At 36.1% G+C, this 14,762-nt stretch overlaps 1 protein-coding gene across 1 annotated transcript; it reads left to right on the top strand.

The window, feature by feature from the left end:
* Positions 1-12,496: 12,496 nt before the first annotated feature.
* LOC126774517 (uncharacterized) lies at positions 12,497-13,872 on the top strand. The gene is made up of 3 exons (XM_050496082.1): positions 12,497-12,508; positions 12,653-12,864; positions 12,915-13,872. The coding sequence occupies exons 1-3, from the start codon at positions 12,497-12,499 to the stop codon at positions 13,870-13,872; spliced, it is 1,182 nt and encodes a 393-aa protein (XP_050352039.1).
* Positions 13,873-14,762: the final 890 nt, after the last annotated feature.

Here is a 14,762-nt window from a genome sequence, read left to right as displayed (position 1 = left end):
CGCACCCACGGCCCCAGGGTTACGCCCTATCTTTTAAGCCCCGGGCGTCTGGGCTAAGGGAGAGCCGAGACGACGCCATCGTCGTCTCTGCCGTGCAGGATCGGCCCTTTCCCGTTACTGCTATGCCATCTCCTTCTGGACCATGACGGTCTCACAGAAGACTACGGCCCTCCACGCCGATTCGGTGTGGAGCACCACCGACACGATTGCTCGCAGGGACAGGTCTTGTTCGACTTTGCGGACCAGGATCTCCCTCTCCGCATTCCACACGGGGCACGTCTCCAGCGTATGCTGAGCGGTGTACCGGTCCGCACCGCAGTGGTGGCACATCGCCGACGATTTGCGTCCGATCTTACACAGGTATTCTCCAAAAAAACCGTGACCGGTCATTACCTGCGTAAGTCGGAAGGTGAGTCGTCGCTTTCGTCTCATCCAGGCTTCGAAGGCTGGCATGATCGTACGCATGGCGCGTACCGTTCTTCGCAGAGACGCTCGCGCCACGTCACAAGAGCCCTGCAGTGTTCCTGCCGCTTCAACGCCTCGAGCGTATTCGGAGGGGGCGCGTTTCCACTGTTTTGACGGAGGATGCAGGTCCGGTGATAGACCCTCGCATCCATATCTGCCAGAATATCCAAGGAAAAGAAACGAAAATCTTGCTCCAAGAAGGATTTATTGAATTAGCGGAGTCCCTATTTTTAGTGCTTCTTTATTGATAATCACAGATTCTGTCGAAATAAACAATGTTTTAGTAAATATAAGTTATTATAAATTATATTGCAAATTAAAATTACCTTTGAAATTTCATCGCAAATGTGCCATTAATCCTGGAAACAAAGATGGTACATATGTATTTGTAGTGAAACAGGTAAGACTTTTTGTTTGTTTGTTTGTCTTTCACGACTTAACTACTTAACTTATCATCACGAAATTTTGCATACACGTATAGAAAAAGACAGAATATCACTAGCATTACCCTCGAACGATCGAAGCCACGGGCTGACACTAGCATTGATATAAATCTTAATGTAACTGTTAATGTTTATGAAATAAATTATTTAAATACAATATAATATCTGAGTTCTGGGTTTGTTATTCTACTAATATTGTTTTTTGATCAAAGTTGTTCCCAGTTGAAAAAGAGAGATCAAAATTATAGTATTTTTTGAAGTAATAAGGCTCTGTGAGTTTTGCTTTGCAGAGAGGAATGTTACAAAGTAACTGGCTATAATGAGGGAGAAAATGTAATCGATTTATATAAAAAAAGTAATATTCATCGTTGGAATAAATTTCTGATTGAATCATCAATAAATTTTCTATAATTGAATCTGCTAATCGCTGACAAACTGTTTTTTAAAGGAATCACACGTCTTCACAAATAATACAAGCATTAATCGCCTTATGTGTATATATAATTATATAAGATAAATACATATATTTCATGTATCTCCGAAATTACTCCAAGGATTTGGCACAAAATTTATATTTATATAAGGTATTGATTTTAAATATAAAGCAAAAATCCAACATCCCTCCTTTTATTATACATTTAGGTAACTGGCCTCAGAAATAGAATAATTACCTTCAACACAATTAAAAAGCAAAATAAAAAAATTTTAGCAGACTGAAGTATAGGAGGAGGAGGCCTTTAGCCCAGCAGTGGGACATTCACAGGCTGTTACGGTTACGGTAGACTGAAGTATTCGATATAATTTGTCACTTGTCTGCGGCGAAAGAAAACAAATTGATTGTGTGGAGGTACACTCTCGGACGTGTGAAAAAGTGCTTTGCGTATCCGATGAAGGTTGGTAAATATAGTAACACAAAAAATCACAATATTTTTGTACCTAAAGTTCATATAAACTTAAAACAAAAAAGCGAATATGATCTGTACTCGTTTTTATTAAAAAGTGAAATTTTCTGAAAATTTAAATTTTCGAAAATGAAAATGAAGTTGCATGTTTTGTCTAAAACCGCTCTATTTTCACATTTATATTTTTTCAAGAATTTTATTGCTGCTTTGTGTTCCGAACAAAGAGAGGTATTTCATTATTTTTTTCAAATTATTGAAACAATACTTGATTATTGTGTTCAAGTAATTATAACTACGATCTAGTTTATTTGTATTCGATTGAAGGTAACAGATTTCTAAACGGAAATAACAAAGTCGATTCATTCTGTTTGAACACCACAATTAATATCGACACTAGTAATTTGTCATACTCTGTCGACTGTTCGACAGTTGTTGTAGTGAAGTAAAGTAACAGCCTGTTAAAGTCCCGCTGGGCTAAGGCCTCCTCACCTTTTTTGAGGAGAAGGTGGAGCTTACTCCAAGCTGCTCTAAGGAGTGTTTTTTTTTTTTTTTTTTATAAAATAGGAAGGTGGACGAGCATATGGGCCACCTGATGGTAAGTGGTCACCAAACGCCCTTAGACATTTGCATTGTAAGAAATGTCAACCATCGCTTATAGCCAATGCGCCACCAACCTTGGGAACTAAGATTTTATGTCCCTTGTGCCTGTAATTACACTGGCTCACTCACCCTTCAAACCGGAACACAACAATATCAAGTATTGCTGTTTTGCGGTAGAATATCTGATGAGTGGGTGGTACCTACCCAGACGAGCTTGCACAAAGCCCTACCACCAGTAAAAGTGTACTCCAAAATATCATATTTGGAACATTTCCATACCAATGTATTTAATAATAACAATAACATAAAAGCGTTATAAAAAATCGGAACATATAAAGATTTGATTATTTAAAAGGTGAAATGTTAGCATGGTACCACCATTTTAGGTGGTCACCATCGCCCATAGAAATCGGCAATGCAAGAAATATTAACCATTCTTTACATCGCCAATGCGTCACTAATCTTGGGAACGGAGATGTTATGTAACTTGTGCATGCAGTTACACTGGCTCACTCACTCTTAAAACCGGAACGCACCAATACTAAGCTTTGGCAGTAGCATATCTGATGAGTGGATGGTACCTACCCATAACCCTTTTCTCGTCTGTCGCCAATTTTCCTACATATTTTATATAGTAATTTATACAAATATATATAATTAAGTGTCTGTCTGTGATTTTGAAGTCCAAAAGTGTGAGTTACCAAAACAAAAAATCACCTTTTTTATTATTTTAGACTACTGTTACTTCCTAATTTTTTTAAACATGTACAATATTTAAAGCTACAATTCAAATGGCATTCGATTTTTAAATGATTTTCGTCACAAACTGAATTCCACGCTGGCTGGAATTTTGCGAGAAATGTAATATATATTTTGTAACATTCTTTTAAATAATCGCTGTATTTTATTGAACGTGCTTTATTATCCATGCAGAGGCCATTAATACTTTTTACCGAATGGTATTCAAACAATACGTATAAATCGGACATAAGCTACAGTGTTTTACCTAAATATATTCATCATTTTTTATAATTAAAATTTGGAAAATATACTTTTTTTTTACATTATTATGACTGATATTGTAACAACGTAAATTTTTATTTAATCCGTAACAGCCTGTGAATGTCCCACTGCTGGGCTAAAGGCCTCCTCTCCTCTTTTTGAGGAGAAGGGTTGGTAGAATTCACATGTGGCAGAACTTCAGTGAAATTAGACACATGCAGGTTTCCTCACGAGGTTTTCCTTCACCGTAAAGCACGAGATGAATTATAATCACAAATTAAGCACATGAAAATTCAGCGGTGCTTGCCCGGGTTTGAACCCACGATCATCGCTTAAGATTCACGCGTTCTTACCACAGGGCCATCTCGGCTTTTCAATTCAATTTTCAATTTTTATTTAATATATTTTAATAATTGTTTTCAATCTAGCAACGAAAATTGACAATTGCAAAAATGAATACAAAGTTTTCCCTTAAAGTATTAATATATGACCTGAGGTTCTAGGTTCAAACCCCAGTTACGGCCCATATAGTGTTATTGGGTCTTTTTATTCAAGATTCTCAGTAGCAGGCGGAAGTTTGGAAGTTGGAAGTGTATACATTCCCGTGCCTCGGAAACCATGATTTTTTTCCGTTTTGCTGTCCCATCGGATTATGAGATTGAGAAAATGGAGAGAGCATCTGTATTTGCACACACACTGGTGCACTATAATATGTCCTGTGCAGTTAATCTCTCTTGAGATTGACTGCAGTGGCCGAAATCAACCAGGAGGGTATCATCATACAATGGTAATCTTTTTTTTAATGAGAAATCATATCATCGATGTCAGTCAATTGACAGCCAAGAGCTTTTGCAATAAATTCCACATGATGGTGATCAGCAGCCTAAAGACCATTTTTTTTTTCTCGCAGTGAGCCTAAAGACCTAGATTGAGTCGACACTCCACACCAATTTATCTGTATTTTAAAAGAATAAATAGCATAAAATCCCTTTAGTTTTAATAGTTCCAAAATACATTGTACGAAGGTTATTACATAGCATGAGAGCTTTTCGGACGAGTCGTAAATTTCTTTATGCATAGCAGCCAGAGCAGCGTGCTGGCGTTCCTCCAGATTGTTTCGAGTAATTTTAAACTACAAATTAGGCTATTTGTTCGTGGTAAATACAATCGTCTACTTACTTCTTCGTATCATTTATATTGTGTATATTTTATTTTTTAAATATAGTGATATGTGAGTGTGATGGGAACAACTTTGGGCACAAAAACAACACTTTATATTGGAGAATAGTAACTATTCTCCACTATAAACTGTTGTTTGTTAGCGTAGGAGATATTATAGTGTTCAAGTGTAAGCTCAAGCAATGGTGCATTCATTATTCCCTCTGTCTCACAATCCGATGTGACCAAAGAGAGTTCAGGTGCAGGATCAACGGCTCTACGTACTCCCGAGGCCTTTGTTTATGAATCCAAAACCTCGGTTTCTGCAGCCATATAAATTAGTTAGTAACCCAACTCTGTCTTCAAACAAAAGTTTTAGTTAAATGTTATATATTAGCGTAGCATTAAAGGGCTTAAAGGAAGATTGTTATTCTAATGATCAAAATCAACATTGAAGCATTCCACTTGCTTATCAAACCAGAAACTACCACCGGTTCGGAAAAGCAACACCCAGCCCTGAGAAGAACCCAGCCCTGAGAAGAACCCAGCCCTGAGAATAATATAAACAATATTAAAAAATTAGCTTGTCAATATTAAACGATTAAGCGATCGAAGATGATATCAAAGTTACTTATTATAAATAGCTTATCTCTAAAAAACCTGATCAAGATTCTTTAGAAATAACCTTTAAACCTTAAACGATTGGCTACATCAAAGGCAATGTTATTCATGAACGTTAAATCGCTTTAAGGAATTATCCGTGAGGTTTAATCCACTTACATCCATCCTGGTTCCGTGGACCATTTTATCAAGAATCTTATTCATACCTTGATAGATAGTTCTATAGGACTTACGTTTAATATGATGAGTCTATTAAAACTGATGGCTATTAATTATTATTAGCATAACATAATTCGTAAGGGATTCCTTCTCAAAAGCTATTTAAAAAAAAGTATGAGGCGAGCAAAACATTCGTTTCTATGATGCAATTACTGATTTACGATTTCCATATGGTTTTGTTGAAATCTATTGACAAATCAGACACGTTTCAACTTTTTCTGAACGGAATATTTTTCGAAGATTCGTTACGAATGCTCTTGCACTCGCTAGCGGAATTCTAAAGAAAAATATCCATGTATGAAGTATTATTCCGAATACACGATTTAGTCAGAAATACGGTGGGTGTGAGGCATTTTGTACCGAAAATATCATTAAATTAGTGTAGCATTAACAGTATCAAAATTTCATGTTGTTATTTAAATGTAAATTTTCTTATGTCAATGTCAATTTATATAAAGCCCTTTAAATTATTATATATAATTAAATTTGTAAGCGATGGAAACGTCGGGCTATTATTGATATTTTTGTTAATGGAGTTCCGTGATTTAGAGTACGGCTATTTCTAACTTCCCCATTAGGAAGGCAAATGGCCTGTCATCGATGATTTGCTTAAGTACAGAACTATATTTAAAATCCACAGTAAAAATGTTTACTCGCTAACAAAATATCAAAGTCGTTGACATTAAAATGAAGTTATTTTTATCAGCACTTTCATTGTCGCCCACCCAATTAATTCGGCGTGAATTAAATCTTGGTTATGTTTTCAACCAATATGGCCCAGTGGTTAGAACACGTAGATATTAACCGCTTATTGCAGGTTTAAATCCAGCAAGGACCATTCATGTGCTTTATTTATGTTTATAATGAATCACATGTTTAGTGATGAGAGCTGCCTGCCTGTTACAACACAAAGATTTTTAAGTGTTAGGTTACACATGCAAAATCAAAGTTAAAATAAAATATTGCATTTTTTATAGATTAGGTAGCGGACGAGTATATGGGCCATGAGATGGTAAGTGGTCACTAACGCCCATAGACATTGGCATTGTAAGAAATGTTGCCCATCGATTACATCGCCAATGGGCCACCAACCTTTAGAACTAAGATAATATGTCCCTTGTACACAACAACAATACCAAGTACTGTTGTTTTGCGGTAGAATATCTGATGAGTGGGTGGTACCTACCCAGACGAGCTTGTACAAAGCCCTACCATAGCAAAATATTTGCATGCATAATTATTATAACATAATAATTTCAAGGGTTGACATTGATGTTTATAATTTTTAACACAATAATAAAAATTTCTGTCGAACGTAATGAGTAAAATATCTATTTTTTTCAATTTGTATTATAAGTATTATTTTTATATATGTTATGATTTTGTTATAAAAGAACATATACAGAAAATTACTTTATCAGAGATAGAACAAACGTTCTTATAGAATAGCCATACTGGTCGTTGGTCTAATGATTAATTATAAGAAAGCAAATCCAAAATATATAAAAATAATAGATACGATTTGCTATCAAGAAATAGTTTTACGATTAGTATACTTTTTCCCTTTTAATTTTTATATATTTTAATTTTTATATATTTTGCATTTAAAATTAATCCATTGCTTAATAGACAGTCTATATATTAAGGGTACACAACATCACTATTTCATTTCAGTGAATATTGAAAAATACACCGCGATCATCACAGCGCAACGCATTCAACTGCTCTGTCAACACACCGCTCATCGCGTCCGTCGGTCGTATTTTGCTTTTATTTTTAGTCTGCAAGTGAATTTTATTAAGCTCTTTATATAATTCGTTTTAACGTTAGGCGTCTAAGAATGTATTTTGAAGATTTGTCTTATATTTTCATTGATTTGAATTAAACAATATGCATAGACTGCCACGAAAAGATAAAATCTATTTTATTATATTATAAATTAAAACATCGTTTTTATTCATAATATAATAAAACGTGCCGTATGGATTTTTACTTAAGGGAAGTGTAAAAATAAAAAATGTAAAGTATTTACAAGTCGTAGGCAAGTATTATATATTCAAATTTCCTTCGACGCCGAGCACGAGATGAATTATAAATACAAAATCAGCAAATTATTAGTCTGTGGTTCTTGCTCGAATTTGATCCCGCTACATTCTGTTAAGGACCACGCGTAGCTAATTGGTCATATCGGTGTAGTCCTTGAAAATTAATAAACGGGCTCTATATTTAGGAATTTTATTATTCATTATGAATTTTAGCGTCATTAGGAATTTTAGCCGAGACAGCAAATACATGTTAATATTCTCTGCCCATAAAACGTTATCCAATAAAATAAGCGGAGTTAGAGTACAAATATTTAAAGAAGAAAGATTAAACCAAACGTCACTCAACAGTGCATTCATTCTTTATCCTTTGGGAAAAACCCTCGAGAACTATTCATAGTAGACACAATGTTTCATCAAAGGATTAGGATTCTATAGCAGATGTCGTATTGATATTTGACGTTGATAAAATGAATCTTTATATGAAGACATCCTACGTAAGTACTTTCTTTCGCTACATATCGTATTTAATACGAGTGATTTAAGAAAGGAATAAGGTAGGGTTGAATGGAAAAATGCTATACTAAACCAAATACGTAGTGGTTTATCAATATATAATTGATCGGATCAAGTATAATTACTTTGAAATATAAAAAAATGTATGATATATACTTAATATGTTAGTATTAGATCTTATCTTATCTGTTCTCTTCAAGATTTTATTATAGTGATAGAGTTTCGTTTACAAAAGCGGACCCAGCTCTTTATTTATTTCAAACGTAAATAGAATTTTTAAAGAACCTGTGTCTATGAAATACTAGAAACATTTCTTTCTATGAATGAGCAGGTTGGCGTGGTTGGTAGATACTTTTACGCCGAAGGTTGTGGGTTCGATTCCCACCCAGGACAGACATTTGTGTGCATGAACATGTCTGTTTGTCCTGAGTCTGGGTGTAATTATCTATATAAGTATGTATTTACAAAAGAAAAGTAGTATATGTAGTATATCAGTCGTCTGGTTTCCATAGCACAAGCTTTGTACAAGCTTAATTTGGGATCAGATGGCCGTGTGTGAAAAATGTCCCAGAATATTATTATTATTATTATTTCTTTATATATTTTAGCTATTGTACTTAACACGACGGTGATCTTTTTTATTTTGATTTCATAGAGCGTAATGTGAACATGTTTCAAAGCACCCTTTTAACTTATATATCAACTTATATATACGGTTGTAATTCCCCTAAACAAATAACAATACCAGATTCTGCCCAATTGCATCTATTTGTATAAAAATAAAAATCCTTAACAATAAATAATAATTCTGTGAAAGCCACGTAGAAAAAGTTATTGAAAAAAGGAATTTATATCAACTCTGTTTCATTGCCCTTACGCGAACAAGATGAGTAGAAAGAGTTTTGTTTTCTAAAAATATTATATATATATTTGAATCAATGTTTTAAATGAGTAAATAAATGTGGTAATATGTTCAAGTATATGATTTTTATGCAACATTATTTATGTTATTATTAAAACTATATGTTTTTCGAATTTGCGTTGTATGTAACAAAGCAAAATTGCTAGACGGTATTTATTTATAATCGTCAATTTGTTAAAATAGTTAAGTTATTACAAGATTTACAAACGTATTTTCAACATTTAGATTTATTTTTACTCTCTCTACGTCATAATATCCTTCTTCTCTTTCATATAATGAAATGTACCTAAACGTGACGCGTTCTATTCAATTGTCGTCCAAAAATTTATCACATAATTTGAGTGTGTGTTCCATATTTGATGATCCAGAGTATTTACTTTTTCAATTGTCAAAAAATACTGCTAAACGAATTCCTCTACATAATATTAAAACTAATACTCATTTTGATACTATGTAAATGTAAAAACAAGCGCAAAAAGGCGTTCTCTTCAAGTGCCATTACTTAATAAATTGTTATTATTATTAGTTATACGTAAATAAGTAATTAATCGGCGCAATATAAGCGACAGACTGTCTATCACCTCTGAATATCACATCTGAAGCGTGCAAAGATGAGGAAGTTTTCTTATCAAATTGATAACGTTAACTCAAATTGACGGTTGTTGTGACACTACATATTTATTATATAATATAAATTTAGTTTTTTTTTATTTTGTAAATTATACTATATGTGTTCGCGACAACATATATCAACAGTATTAGTGTACATTATGAGTGTACTTTACATTTGTGTTTATAATTCATCTCGTACTTGACGGTGAAGGAAAACATCGTGAGGAAACCTGCATGTGTCTGATTTCATTGAAATTCTACCACATGTGTATTCTACCAACCCGCATTGGAGCAGCGTGGTGGAATAAGCTCGAAACCTGCTACTCAAAACTACTAGGAGAGGGGCTTTAGCCCAGCAGTGGGACATTAACAGGATGTTACTATTACAAGTCTGACCACTAATGCCAGGAGTTAATATTCATATCCAATTACACATATACAGACATGTTATTTCTATGTCCATTTTAGGTAAGACACAGCAACTTTAGGAATAAACGATTATTTGTCTCGAATTTTAAGTAGAACTGTATTAAATATTCATCCTCTAATATAAAATAAATGGGACAGTTATTTTAAAAAGTATACCTGTATTCAATTTGAATTTGAAGATAAATAATAATTATAATGTACGAAATTATGGATGCGAAAAATGGAGAATTAATAGTAACTATGTAAAGACTAATATGAGCTGAAATTAGCAGATTTTTTTTAACCTTACCAGAATACATTAGCTTTTATTTGATTTAGACGGAATTGACGTAAATCATTTTTTTATTGACATTAAGCCTATATTTTATCTGTAGTCAGACATTTTGATAGATGAGAAGGCACAATATTAATATTTGTGGGGTAATTAAATGTATTGTTTTATTTCAAACCCATATCTTGAATACAATAATGAATAATCGTAATATTAATTTCTGCTATATGACGTTAAATAAAAAAATAAGCCTATGACTCTCTCTGAATATTCAGGTATTCTTGTGAAATTACATAATATGTGAGGTTTACCATATCTTTTACTTTCTATTGGATTCGTAGACAAGTTTGTCAAGCGGATGGCTTGTAAACAGTGTAAAAATGCATTCTAAATATTGTTATTAATAATAAATGTATAATATTTATTGATTAGATTTACAGTTTTCAAAATTAAACAAAATCAACACAAAACAAGTTGATTTAAACATAATTAAACAGTTACTTTTCATTCGTTAATGAAAAAGATTAACCATTTCGATCATTGATAATAACAAAAATTATTAAGCAATATAACATTGAATGGGAATGGCCATTCTGGTCCACCGTGGATATTACAAAGAAATCATGTTATGCATTAATTTTGTTACCTACAAATATGAATTGTATATATAATTATAGAATTAATCCGTAACAGGCTGTAAATGTCCCACTGCTGGGCTAAAGGTCTCCTCTCCCTTTTTTTGAGGAGAAGGTTTGGATATACATGAATACACATGTGGCTGAATTTCAGTGAAATTAGACACATGCAGGTTTCCTCACGATGTTTTCCTTCGCCATAAAGCACGAGATGAATTATAATCACAAATTAAGCACATGAAAATTCAGTGGTGCTTGCCTGGGTTTGAACCTACGATCATCGGTTAAGATTCACGCGTTCTTACGACTGGACCATCTCGGCTTTTTCAAAGGAGCAATACTTCGTTTAAAAAAAAATATAAACACATATCGATACGTGTGTGGGCAAAAGATTGGAGTATAGTACTCACTGGATTCTCTTCGATAGCAGAGGACGAGCAGAGGATTTCCAGGGCGTGGTTTCGTGATCATTGCCCACCAACAGTAGTTAATTTTTAAGTTACACAGGACACAAGCACTTTAGTTACTTGTATAATAATTTATAGAAATTGTCTCTTCACAATTGTATTGATTTTTATATCAAATTCGGGAGCTAACCGTCGCAAGCGCGTCGCATCGATTATTATTGCAACTGAGCGGGGGCGGGGGAGGAGCAAATAGAAACTAGGATTATGTGCGTTCGTATTAGTGTGCGTGCGAATATTATTCAATTTTATTCGGTACTTATTATTTATATTGTTTATTATTCATTATTTTATTTTATTTAATTATTTATTGAATGGCGCAGACAATATGCATGGAACTTAATCAATACACTTCGAAGGCATACGTTAGAAATAATACTTATGTTCGATGAACTACGCATTAATAAATTCAAAATCGATACATCGATATAATATTAATATTGTTTTATATGACACTAATTTGATATTGTTCATTATATTATCAAACGTCATTAATTAGCGTTTGCTTTTAATTTTTACATGCTCGATGTTTTTATTATTTTATGATATTAAGTTTTCTTAATTGGGCTCGATAAAGATTTCTACGAACAACTTTTTATTGTTTTACGAATATTGTGTTCACTATCAATGACAACCTTGACTCGGAAATCAAAGAACAATGGCGGCCTTTTTATAATATGTTTTGTAATTAAAATGATTTTGAAAAAGTAAAGTATTACGTAATTATTTGCTGTCCATGCTGTGCCCAAGACAATATGGAGTATTTCACGTTTTGAGATAATTTGGTTGACGACTACGTTTTTCCCAGATCGGTCGGTACGTTCAGAAGAACGTACTAACGTACGTAACTAGGGCGTTTTTAACGTTTAGAAAAACGTTAAAAACACCCTAGATTTATAGTGGAAAGTGGAAATAAATTCTAAAAGTGCATTTTATTGTTAAGAATTTGCATTTATATCAAATACTTTAGTGAATGGTTGAATAGATGCGCTAAATAAGATTCCGTGATTTATCGAATCTTTTTTAGTAAAAAACGCAAAAGGATCAAGTGAAGCGGAAATTAATCTCAAGGGGAATAAAGTAATGGGTCGGGTTTCAGAACTATTCTTACAAAAAAAGAAATATTGGATTAAAAACTGCTTTAAGGATATAAAGAAAGTACTGTTACGCTCAGCAGAATTTTGTATTTACTATCATGGTGCGGAGAGTAAGTTTTATTTTTCCACTTATCTCTACCTCTAGTAATATTATTGGTTACTCCATGGAAAAGTTAAGTTGATGTAGTTGCTATAGTATAGCACCCGCTGGAGGCAATGGAAATGTACAATTCGCGAGTATAGGGGTGCTGCAGGCGAACCTTAACCACTGCTGCAATGCTCAGCAATTGCTGATGCAGACCGTTGCGGAGCGGTCCTCAGATCTCGCGGTCATAGCGGAGCCCTATAATGTTCCCGACCACTCTCGCTGGTTCGGGGACGTTACTGGAACCGTCGCCGTTTATTGGGCGGGTGGTGAAGTGGTCCCACCTTGTTCCCTGCTCGAAAGGGGGCAGGGTTCGTGGCTGTAAGGTGGGGCCCTTTAGCTGTCATCGGTTGCTACGTCTCTTCCAATAGGTCCCTCGCCGACTACGAGGTGTACCTGGACTGGCTTGCAAGCTGCGTACGCAGATGCCTGCCCCGTCCCTTGATCGTCCTAGGAGACTTCAATGCCCACGCCAGGACTTGGGGCAACCCCAGAGACGATCCGAGAGGAGAGACGTTACTCGAATGGGCGGCTGTTCTGGATCTCCGGCTAGTAAACCGAGGTTCGGAGAGCACGTGCGTACGGTGGCAGGGCGAGTCTATCGTCGATCTCACATGGTCGAGTCCTGCTGCAATTCGCGTGCTGTCGGGATGGCGCGTCGCGGAAGTGGTGGTCACACTACCAGACCACCGCTACATCGTATTAGATGTAACTCTCCGTCGTCCCGAACGTTCCACCTGTCGTCGAGATGGCAACTTACCGCATCGATGGTCCTTTAAGCGGCTAAACCGAGACTTCCTTGAAGCTGCTGCCATCGTCACGGCCTGGTCAGAAAACGCCGAAGAGGTCTTGTCCGATTCAGAGAGTGAGTCGATTCGACTCAGGGATACGATGACGTCAGTCTGCGACGTTTCTATGCCCCGAACCGGCCGCCCCAAGTGCCGGGTAGTGTACTGGTGGTCGACGCATATCGCGCAACTACGCGAGTCTTGTCTTCGTGCGCGCCGCGAGTACACCGAAGAAGAAGGCAAGCAACTCCAGACCAAAAAGCTGAAGCATACGAGACGTACTAGTCGAAATCTCGGACGTTTGCGTTCGTTCCTAGAACGAGCTCCTAGAAGGACTCAACAGGGATCCGTTTGGGCGTCCATACCGTATAGTGTTGGGCAAATTGCGCCCGTGAATGCCCCCACTGACGGACACCTTAGATCCGAATTAAGTGAGAAAGGTGATAGAAGTACTCTTCCCAGTGATCCGGTCAAGTCCCTCGGTCTCCCTGCCATTACCGGCCTGGTCCGACGAGCTGGGAGTTACTGGGCAGGAGCTTAACAGCTGCTTCCGTACTGCCACGTTCCCAAGGTCTGGAAGGAGGCGAATTTGATTCTCTTGAAGAAGGATGGCAGGGCTGCAGAATCTCTTTTTGCGTACCGTCCCATATGCCTACTCGATGAGGCTGGCAAGCTTTTTTAGCAAATTGTCGCTACTCGTCTGTGTGGGCATCTGTCGCGTATCGGCCCCGACCTGGCTGAGTATCTTTATCTCAGCACCGCTACACACTAGCGAGGAGTGCGGGGGGAGGGGGGGAGTGAGATTCGTTTTTTTTTATAGAATAGGAAGGCGCATATGGACCACCTAATGGTAAGTGGTCACCAACGCCCTTAGACATTGGCCTTAGAAATGTCAACCATGTCAAAAATGTCAAGAATGTCAAAAAATATTATTTATATTATCCTTTACACAGAATGTCTTTGTATTTTGCTCTTTCTCTAATAAATTAGCCATTATCTTTCATATCTAACACTCTTATTGTAATATGCCTATGCATTACTTCGTGTTACAAGCCATTATAATAAGTTTCTTTTAAATACTTTTAACACTACAATATATTCTACACTTAGTCCAGAGGGTGGATCTACCAGTTATCTGTCCGATAGCTGGTTGGAATCACTACGGGTACGCGACCCCGGACTGCTCTAGCTACTAGTGTCACATTCCTGTATCTTCCGTGTATATCACATATCACAGTATCCTTACCCCTCTAAAAAAGACGATGATGTCACCGAAGTCGTCAAGCTTGAGTGCCTTTTGCCCATCCTTCATTACGTTTACGGAAGAAAATTACGTCCCTCAGGATATGCGAGATGCTAACATCGTTACTCTTTATAAAGGCAAAGGCGATCGTGCTGACTGCAACTGTTACCGCAGAATATCTCTTCTTA

This window comes from Nymphalis io, chromosome 16 (assembly GCF_905147045.1).
Source record: "Nymphalis io chromosome 16, ilAglIoxx1.1, whole genome shotgun sequence".
In the NCBI taxonomy this organism is placed as follows: domain Eukaryota; kingdom Metazoa; phylum Arthropoda; class Insecta; order Lepidoptera; family Nymphalidae; genus Nymphalis; species Nymphalis io.
This window is presented reverse-complemented; position numbering and strand designations above follow the sequence as displayed.